At 37.8% G+C, this 11284-nt stretch overlaps 1 protein-coding gene across 1 annotated transcript; it reads left to right on the forward strand.

The window, feature by feature from the left end:
* The first annotated feature begins 5087 nt into the window (after positions 1-5087).
* arid6 (AT-rich interaction domain 6) lies at positions 5088-9099 on the forward strand. Its single transcript, XM_028973925.1, has 6 exons — positions 5088-5220; positions 5834-5982; positions 6074-6126; positions 6310-6407; positions 6768-6927; positions 7069-9099. Exons 2-6 carry the CDS (start codon positions 5838-5840, stop codon positions 8494-8496), a joined length of 1884 nt encoding a protein of 627 aa, XP_028829758.1. The 5' UTR covers positions 5088-5220; positions 5834-5837; the 3' UTR covers positions 8497-9099.
* The last annotated feature ends 2185 nt before the right edge of the window (positions 9100-11284 follow it).

Raw genomic sequence — 11284 nt, forward strand, 5'->3', positions numbered from 1 at the left:
TTATTGGCTTAGTTGCTCCAAATAGAAAATAAACGAAAGCAAAATAGTTAATACTTACAATTGTTCATGAACAAAGAAAGAAGCAAACCATATTTAAATATCAATAAATGTGATTTGTGTCTGGCACCATGCTAAATTAAGGTAACTAATGCATGTGTATTGATTGTGTGTTATTTCTATTATATTTATTAATTTAGCTGGCATTAAAATGAAGGTTGAACTAAAATAGACAGTGTTTAGATTTTCCTTGAATAAGAGACCTTTATTCTCATCGGATTTTATTCTTAATCTTGAAATATATATTTCCATGATGGGACTGCTGTTTATGACAGGTCAAATATACAGTATTGTGGACAAAATTAAAATATCAATTTGTTAAAAAAATATAAGTCATTGCATGTTGGGGCTGTTTGCAACTGTCGCATCAGAAAGTATGAATTACTTAGGTAGGTAGTTAAAAACTTTTTTAACCCCCCAGGAAGGTTCCTCCAAGAAATTTAGTTGTTAGCAGCAGTACACCAGAATTTGAGAAGGAATTTGACACACTATAAGGAATATGATAATTACAAAAATATTTATTGAAAAAATAAAAATCTATATTTTTTAAAATGTTATCTGTCCAGTCCAGTTAATTGTCCACCCACAGCCTGAGGTACTTGTAGATGTTGACCTCCTCCTCCCTCTTGACCTGAACTGGTTGTGGACTTGTTCTGGACCTCCTGAAATCTATAACCAGTTCCTTGGTCTTTGAGGTGTTGAGCTGTAGGTGGTTTGTGTGGCGCCAGACAACAAAGTTCCTCACCAGACTCCTGTACTTCCTGTTCATCCCTGATACACCCCCTGATGGCCATGTCATCCATAAACTGTGCTGCTGACCACAGAATCAGATGTGATATTTTTCAGCCTGATATACTGTGGTCTGTCGGTGAGGTAGTTTGTGACTGTCCACTCGATCCTGGACAGTGTTTCCTGGAGCAGACAGGGTCGGATTGAGAAGTCCTGGAACAGGATTCGAACCATGCTTTTTCCAGGTGCGAATGTGCTTGGTGTAGAAGGTGACATCTGCCTGGTAGGCAAACTGTAAAGAGCGCTGAGCATGCTATACCTGGGGCCTGAGGGGACTAAAACAGCAATTCATCAACAGTGCCACAGTGATGACAATTTTATAATCAACGGAAATAAAAGGAAACAGGGGAAGGCATACTGATGTACTGAATCCATTCAGAATGTGGAATTATGGCATGTGACAACTGTGAATCTTCACTATGGGCTTCTCCCAATTTAAACATTACAGATAACTAACAAACCGTTCTGTCTTGTTTATTTCTGTAAATTCTGACTTGTGAACATTCAATGTAGTGCCACAAAAAATGGCCATGATATTGGTGGGAGAAAACAACAAAATATGTGCGTAAAAGTTGAAGAAATGGAAATTAATAGCTGAACCAGATTTTTTTTTCTCATGTAGATCTCTTAATCATCATGTTGATATTATTTTACCCGATTGCATGCATTCCAATACTGTCTATTTTGTGTTCATTTACAGTATTGTGTAAATGGACAGTCTTTGGTGTTTGTGGGTGTGAGTAAATGGTGTAGCTTTGTAACTTGCTTTGATATGTATCTTGGCACTAAGCAGGAGAAGGAAGTCTTCACCCATTTCCTTGCTTCCTCATTTCTTCAACTTTTACCAAAACATTTTCAGGTTTTTTGAATAGCCTGAGAATGATGAGCACATTTATTCCCCCAAAGCCCTTCTGTTTACATAGGTTGTTAGTCATTTTTAGGGTGCATGTTCTTTGTTGAGGAATTTTTCATTTTTGTGCTCATCAGACATAATTCCACGCACTTGCAGACAGTAAAAGATTTCTGGTATGTGGAGGCTTCAATCAGGAAATGTCAGCTTTATGTGCCAGAAGGGTTGATCTGCTTAAAAAAATAGTTTGGGTGTGTCAAAGGTATGTGCTCTGCAATTATTATGATTTTTCTTATTGTGCTTTTGTATTAGTTTGTTTTTCTTTACAGAGCCTTAGGCAAATGTTTTACATCTCCTGACTAACTGCTTACTGTTGACTGCTTGCTGATCAGGCGTGGAGCTGCGGACATTTTCATATTGGTCAATACTTTAAATAAAATCTGTGACACCAACTCGCTGTCTCACTACTGTCAGCGCGTGGCTGACAGATGCACAAGAATCACCAAGCAACAGGCAGGATTTATTCCCACCCCATTTAGAGTTCAGGTTGCAGCAAAAAAACAAAAAAAAAAAAAACAAGATAAAGCTGGAATTCATTTCCCTTGTTCAGACTAGAAGAATTGAACTTTCCAGTTCTTCCCAGTTTCTCTACTGCCTTAAAGTCAGTGTGTGCTAAAGCTAAAACGTTGTCAGTCCCAGGTTTCATTAATGCTTTATGTGGCCGTGGACCTGGATGCTGCTCTTCAATATTCAAACTCCAGTGATTAAATGCTTTAAATCAGCTTTTTTCCCTTTTACATCTCCTGCAATTTCTGCTCCCTCCCTGATGCTGTTGAATAAATAATTAGACATTCATTGCTCTGAATGATCTTGATAACTTTGAAAAATGGTCAACAAACCAGAGAAGCCAGTCATTACAGACCCATAATGCATTGGCATAAATGTGGCATTGTGTTTTACTTTTGTCACAAATATCTTTTTGTCCTCATTTTGTCCTTTTGTCCTCCATTCAAGTAATTTATTAACTTCTTCATTAACAGTTCTACAATTAGTTACACCTATGATCAAAATCATCCTGATTTCCCAGTAGTAATTTTGTTATATGTTGCCCATGGTAGTCATTTAAATTTTTTTAAATTATTTTCAGTGAAAACATTACCATACGTAGGCCTTGCCATATGTAAGCCATGTAGATCATTGGACTTTCAAGACATTTCATCTTTCAGCTGAAGATTAGTTCTCATCTCACAATTCACAGTCCTCAATATTCACATTTTGTGAAATACTTTTAGCTTTTTGATGTTTCTGTTTAAGGAAAATACATTATATTTTGATTTGCATTTCTGAATCTTTTTCAAAGGTCATGAAGGAAGTAATTTAAGTCTAAAGTAAGATGTCATTGTTCAACTCAATGACAGTTAATTCCACTAATACTAAACACATATCGTGACTAGAATTCCTGCCATTTTTCTATTGAGCTGTAAATCACAATACCACATTAGTTGTCACGTCAAATGCCAAAGAGCATACCTGTCTAGGTTTGTGAGCAATGCTGTACCTAAAGAACATTCAACACTGAAATGTTTTTTTTTGTATGAGTACACTATATAGTTTCCCCCCCTAAATTCTTGTGCATTCCTGTATGTGTGTATGTGACGTACTCTGTACTTCTGTACTCATTCTTATCAGTACAATTGTTCTCTCTTATCATGACATTAAGCTGCTCTACCACTTTAGTCGATTCCCTGTTACAAGTACATTAGCTCTCAAATTAGCAGAAGATTTGCAGCAAACATGCCACAATAAATAGTGTAAAGCATCTAAAATCCACACAGGTACAAAATGATAACTGCATCCAACCATGTGAAGAATGGCTAAATGTTCCAAATAACACTGTATGGTTTAGGGAGCCATTAAAAAAACTTCAATGTCTTGTTGAAACATCCACTTGTTTCATCCCTCCTTCATCTACTTATTCCATCCTCTTTGTGCCGTGTACGAGTACCACTGGCAGTAAAACAGCCCCAGAGCAAGATGCTCTTCTTGATTTATATATGGTACTGTGTTCTTTGGTGTGTTTATCCAATTGAACCTCATCATAGAATTGTCATCCAGAAATCTTTTGGCTTGTCTGTGTAGGTGATTTTAAGTCAAAAAGAAGCTTCTTTCTTGCAGAGCACACTCTCTCAGATCATGGTGTATGTAACATCCTAAATGGAACATCCTAACTTATATTCTTCCAAATCTTTTGCAGCCCATTACAAATCATAGTTACTAACGAGAAGTAAATAGGAATTGGCTTTGTCATTTTAAAAGACATTGCAGAGCCTTTAGCCCACATTTTTTAAACATTTAAGTTGGGCATGTATGTATAATGTTGGATTTCAAAATGTAAATATCTGACCACAAAATTCTGCACAAATATTGTTAAAGAGATTGTGAAGAGAATGTAATATGTAGGGTGGTATTGGCCTATTGGGTAACAGACTCGCCTATGAACCAGAAGACAACCCCAATTACTTCCACTTACCATTCTGTCCTGAGCAAGACACTTAAGCCTGATTGTCTCTAGGGGGACTGTCCCTGATATGGGCTCTGGTAAATGCTGTAAATGTAAATGTAGTACCATCAAACATCCAGGAAGCATGTGTTTCGACCACATGTTGACACAGCTCCTAAAAATGTTGGTGACATTTACTGAGTGCACTGACATTTGGTGAAGAATCACAGCCCTACAAAAGTACTGTGGCACCAACAGAAAGTCCAATCTCCTCATGCTCAAATATGCAGAAGTGCCTGATGTGCTGTAAAACGATGAAAGATTTTTAAGCAATTTTATTCATAACATGTTTCATTGCTTAATGTTTAATGCTGGATTGATTTGCATCACATCAAATTTCCCTACTTTGGCATAATAAATATTTGTGTTTTGGAGGTAAAGGTTGACCCCCTGATGCACTATACAAAAGATTCACCCACCACATTTGACCTCACATTGCCTCCTTCCATGTCTAACCTGACTACGGATCCAACCTCCACATGCTGCCTCCGTATTAGATCTCATCATGTTGCTTTACATGAACATGCTCAGTTAATTTGCCATATACGTTTTAGTCAAATGTTCACATTGAATTGAAGCTGGATCCTAATCTCTGTAGTGGGGTGGATTTAGTTCAAAAACTGTAATATTAAAAAACTAAAGAATGTTCTTCTAGTTTCCAAAAAACTAGAAAAACCAGTCAGACTCTTAGCTCCAATCAGGAAGTATACAGCACAAAGAACACATCGCTGCAAATTATGGGTTGTGATGTCATCGAGGTGTACAAGAGAGGCGTACGTTGGCGTCCGTGTGTGACAGTTGTGACAGTTGTCTTGATCTGAGCACATAGACTGAGCATTTTGCGTGTTTTTTTTTTATTCTTTTTTTTTTGTAGTTGTTTTGGATCCTAAGAAAGGGCTTTACTTTGTCATCATCCTGAAGGGGCTACATCCCCCGCTGGAAATATTAAATCCCATCTAATTTGGTAAGCTTTTTTTTTATATTCATGATCTATGACATGAGGAGAAGCCTCTGTAGCTAGCACAATGCTTTCATAGCAAATATGTTTAAACCTTTAAACCTTAAAGTGAACACAGTGCTGCAGAACAGTGATGTTTGAGCATATTGTGAGCATGATAATGAACTGGTCTTGAGGAACTTGTATTTGTTCTTGGCTTTACATGACTGCCCTATTTGGGTGCCTGCTTGATTTAGCAGAACACTGTTAGCATTGTAGTGACTTGTACAACTGCAGAAAACTCATCACAGTGGAATGTTGACAAAATGACAGAAAGACTACATCACAGCAAGATAGGTTATCCATCACAAATTTTTCATTCAGCTCAGTAGATTTTTATGGCTGTTCATCATGCAATCTTGAAACGGTGTAATGTTTGAGTTCATGTCAAACATGTAGTTGCACCTGCCCAAGTTTAATTATTTGTCTGATACTGCTTTGTTCTATTATTAGTAATATATGACCGTTGCACAATTCTTTTTTAGAACACATATTTGTTCTATATAAGAAAAAAGAGGAAAGATGTTGAATGAAAAAAAAGCCTGAAACACTGCACTGTATTTAATTTTTTTTTTGGCAGAATCATGGCTGAAGAGGTTTCAAATGTGGCACAGTCCACTGAAGGAGAAGAAGACCTAGGTGAGGAGAAGTTCCTTAAGGACCTCTACCAGTTTATGTCGCAAAGGGACACTCCTATTGAGAGAATACCTCACCTGGGCTTTAAACAGAGTGAGTAAAAAACTTGTATTGAAATTGAAACAACTGGCTTTTCTGCCTTTTTTCATTAATAATCTTGTGTGTGTATGTGGTTTCATTGCAGTTGATCTGTTTTTGATGTACAAGGCTGTAAAGGAATTTGGTGGCTATCACCAGGTAAAATTTATCAGCTTCTTCCAGAAGATTCTGTACTTTCCAAGTTATCAGTTATTAGAATTGTTTCAAAGTGATCTGTATCAGTCCTCACTGAGTGAATAAGGTCACACTTGCCTGGACTTGCATTTCTTACAACTTTTATATGTGGCCACATTAACCAAGGAAATCCTACCTCTTGTTTAGGTAAGCAGTCAGCAGCTATGGAAGAAGGTGTACAATGTCCTGGGAGGGAATCCACGCAGCACCAGCGCAGCCACCTGTACACGGAGACATTACGAGAAGTAAGTGACATTGTCTATGTCTGAGATGGAAATCCATGTTAAATTACATTAACATCAGCAATCAAATGGTCCTAGATCCATTTTAATGGTTCCATAAACTGAATTGAAGTGCTAATTAACAAATTAACAAAAATTGTTTAGGGAATGTAAGTATCAGTTGAAACTAAATACAACAGTTCACATAATTCACCCACTCCTCCACTACCATTCTGGGTGTCGTACGAAACCAGAGAAGCACTTCTTTCAATTGATACCAGGCTTAACCACCTCTCATCAGCCCCAACTGCACATATCCCCTTCAGCCTGTCTTATGTTCTTGTTCATGTCACTGTTTTTAAAGTATATACCCTTTTCTTATAGACTGCTCCTTCCCTTTGAGTACCACCTTACTGGCTATGGAGATGACATTACAATCACAGTCCCTCAGCCACACAAACGGTTGCACCACAATAGTTTTGGTGACAACGACAGTGAATATCCAAGGAATGCCAAACGTCAAGACTTCAGCAAACTGTATCAGGTATGATTTTCTCATTTAGTACATGCACAAAATAGACCTGCCCTAAAATCATGTCTTCTCCCACTCTGAACAAACAACACAGACTATTTTCCATTGTTGATGTAGTTATGTAACAGGGTCCTTCTCTCTCTCTCAATGTAGAGATCGCATGATTTTCTAGCAGAAAGCCAAATGCGGATGCTCCCATTGCCAATGGGCTTCCATCAGTACTTCAAACCCAAGAGCCAAGCTCTTCAAAGTTGCTTCTCCCTGGGCCCCTCCATACTGCCCCACAGCTCAACCAATGCCTCCCAACATCAGTCCAATGACTACATGCCAGCCTTGTACCCCTTCCCTCAAATTCCAACAGTAACTAACCACAGAAAATCTCTTGAGAGACTGCGCAATCTCGCCAAAGAATACAATTCATCCTCAGGCTGGGAGGAGCCACTTAACCTCAGTCAGAAAGGAGATCATGTAGATACAATAAGTTGTACGCCTTCTTCATTCTCACCACCCAATTGCAACAAAACCCCAAAGTTCCTCAACCCTCCTCTGTGTCAGTCTTGGGACTTGCCTAAAGATGATGGATTGGAAACATCACTGGGAGACTCAATTCCAGTGTTACCTTGTGGCTCTACCCAGACAGCTGTCTATCCCCAAATAACCAAAAAAAGCCCAGTGAATGACTTGACCTCCAGAGAACCTGCTTCAAGCATAGACCTTCCAAGTTTCATTTCACTCCACGGATGCAAAATTCCTCAACCCAAAGTCTTGCCAGTCAAGCCAGCAGGAAGCAATCAGCTGGCCTGGAAAATTGAAGGAACAATGGGAACCTCACAATCAGGTGTACTTCCACTTAACCTCAGTCATACTGCCAGCCAGTCACATGTTGAACCAGTAAGTCGGAAGGAGCTCCAAATACCACTGTGGCTGTTTCAAGACTGGATCAAAGCATGCCAGGTGCCATGGCTTGTTTCAAAACAGTCTGCTTCATCCCCCTTCCAGCTCTCTGAAGACATGACACTGAGCCCTGAAATTAGAATTCCAACTCAATCAGCATCAAGAAGCTTGGGAGAAAAACCTATTGACTTGAGCCAAGTTAACAATCATACACAAAGACGTAATGACATGGCTGATCAAGGAAAAATCCCCAATCAAAGCCAGCTAACATCCTTGTACCACCATAATAACATTAAGCCACCCATTGCAGATGATGACTTAAAGATGCCCTATAGCTTAAATGCTTTTAATTTGCCATGCCTGCCATGTCCCTCAAAGGGACAAGGGTCTGACAATCCATTGTGCTTAAAGACTACAAACACTCAGGAACAAAATGACAAAAAGTCTGAAATGGGAATCCCGAGACAAGAACGCTTAAGTTCAACATCCCCTACACAGAACCTTCATAAGGCTGCAAGCAAAAGCCCTCCTGTCAGAATGATGCCACATATACCCCTGGAACTGTTAGGGAGACATACAGTGCCTCCAGAAATGACAATGAAAGTTAACACTTCTCCTCCGCTCATGTTACAGCTGTCTCCAGAGGAGTATGTGAAGCTGAAAAAGCTAATCTCCATCTCTCCATAAGCAAGCCCAACTTTCATTAGGAGACACAAATGTTAAAAATCAAGCATAGACACTCAAATTACATGCAAAGTCAATATACTGAAATAGATATGTCCATATTGAGAATGACTGTCATAAAAAAGTGTGTATAGAAATATTTTGCCTGTTATTCTAATGATTATGTTAGAATTTCTATGTATAGAGTTTGTGCATGTTTTTATGAGCATGCAGTATGTTAGAATCGAAAAAGTGCACTTTCCTAGTCCACACAGAGCTAGTTTCATTTATTACTTGTGTACATATGGGGCAATATTTGTCCCCCAAAAGCCTATGTGTATGGAAAATTTTAAGAAATTTATTAAGTCATTTACTCATGGAGATAAAAAGACTCTTGAACCAGTCAGCTCCCTTAATTGTGTAGTTGTTGGGATGGTTTTATTTTGTGTATAAAGATCTATGTATGATTAAAATTGTGAAGTTACATATTTGCTGATCAAAGAATTCAGGTCATGTATGATATATGACTTTTGATCAGAAAGATTTGTTTTTAATTATTATTGTATTATTTTTTAAAAAGGTAAATAATTATATAATGCATATTAAAATTATTCATTTGTAAAAATACAATTTGTAAGACAATCCATATTTCCACAATAGGATAAATATTAGAATATCTGTCATTAAAATACCACAGAATCAGAAAAATATCAGGATAGTCAAATTTACCAACCAACCCTGGCTGTTTACAAATTTCTTGGCATTAACAGGCATTTATATTAATATTGTAGATAGTGTAGTTAGTTTAATTTCTATTATTATAAGTATTAGTATTAGTAGTAGTAGTAGTAGTAGCAGTAGTAGAAGTAGTAGCAGTAGTAGTAATAGTAGTAGTTTTGGCATGCCAGATTAACAAATAATAACATAGTGGACTGAATTATAACAGCACCTCATCTGCAAAGGCAAATTAGATATCCAGAAAATATTTGAGAAATTTACTTTAATAATAGTTTAATGAATGTTACTCTAAATTCACCAAAAAGTCAACAATATTTTAGCGATAGTGACTGAAGAGACCAATTTGTAATGTATCATCAGATGCTGTTCTTCTGGTTACGCAGGCTAGGAATTTAATATTGTGTGGGAGTGCAGTTTCGACAAGCTCAGGTGTCGGTGTAGTAAGTAATAAATGTCAACAATGTTTCTGTGATAACACCATATTTAATAGATATTTGTAGATAGATTTGTGTATGTGTATGAAGACAATTTTTGGGAGAATGTGAAAGTTATTGTATGCCACTGTATTATTGCTGATGGTATCTACAAAAATTACTATATAATGAAACACAACAGAACATATAAAACACAAACACACACGTCAAAATGTGAAATCATTTTATGTGTGTAAATAACCGTATTAATTTATATGTATTTATTGATGCATTATAACTTTCCTGGGGAATCCCAGTTGAAAATGTTCTTGTTTGCATGCACACTACTTAAACACTCATATTCTACATGTACAAATATATGTACAAAATCATAATGTGTGCATGTTACAAAAGGCTAGACGCTGACTGCTCCCATATTTCAACTTTTGGTTTGGTTTGGTCATTTGTGTGCGTGTGTATGCATACATGGGTAGGTTGCACAGTTGTAGAACTTATACTTGTAGAATACCACAGTCACCTCATCTGCCACCTGTCTGCTGGCATGTCATGCACATGGCAATATATTATAATGGAGGTAGGTGTTGCATGTTTGTAAGCATGGAAAATTATTTAACATTTCCTAGCTAGCAGAACTGGTTTCTTTGAAAGGGAATTTCTTCGGGGTGGTTACCTCCAAACCAGAGCAGTGCAGCTTTCACTTATCTGGAGAGAATTATGTTGTTAAATGATGGGTGTACCTGCTGAGGTTAAACTGATGTTGCTGAAAAAGCTCATAGGAAAGTAATGTTAGACAGCAGTTGGTCAGCAGTTATTGGGTCAGAAACTGGTGAATGGGCTGGTTGGTAACATATGGTAGTAGCCTAGGGATAACACACTCACCTACGAACCAGAAGACCAAGGTTCAAATCCCACTTTCTACCATTGTGTCCCTGAGCAAGACACTTAAGTTGTTCCATGGGGTGACTGTTCCTGTAACTACTGATTGTAAGTCGTTCTGGATAAGGGCATCTGATAAATGCTGTAAATGTATGTGTGCAGAAGTGGACAAAGATTCTAGATTCCAGGACCATTGACAGGTGATGTGATGTCTTTGAAGTTGATGTGTTGGAAGTCAAAAAATTCAGCATGTGTAAGAACTTGAGCGACTTCGAGAAGGTCAAATTGTGATGGCTAAATGGCTGGGTCTCAACATTACCAAACTTGCAACTCTCGTGGAAAGTTCTCCTCATCTGCAGTGGTCAGAATTGCCAAACATTGTCCAAGGAACACTGATGAAACAGTGACAGGAACATGGGCAGTTAAAGCTCATGATGCATGTTGTGTCAGAAAACATTGTGCATCACAGTTTCTTGTAAATAGCATAGCTTGCCAAGTCAGTGTGATGCTGGGAAACATTTGTGTGGATGTAACATTCCACACATATTCTGGTTTTCACAAAGTTAGTTGCTTCAGTTTTTATCATGCCATTTTTATATTGGACTGCTGAAGTCATTTTCTCTGATGAAGCCCCTTTCCGATTGTTTGGGGCATCTGGTAAAAATATTGTCTGGAGAAGAAAAGGTGAGCACTACCATCATTCCTGTCTCATACCAACAGAAAAGCATCCTGAGACCATTCATGTGTTTGGCTGCTTATCATTC

The sequence above is a fragment of the Denticeps clupeoides genome, chromosome 3 (assembly GCF_900700375.1).
Source record: "Denticeps clupeoides chromosome 3, fDenClu1.1, whole genome shotgun sequence".
NCBI lineage: Eukaryota > Metazoa > Chordata > Actinopteri > Clupeiformes > Denticipitidae > Denticeps > Denticeps clupeoides.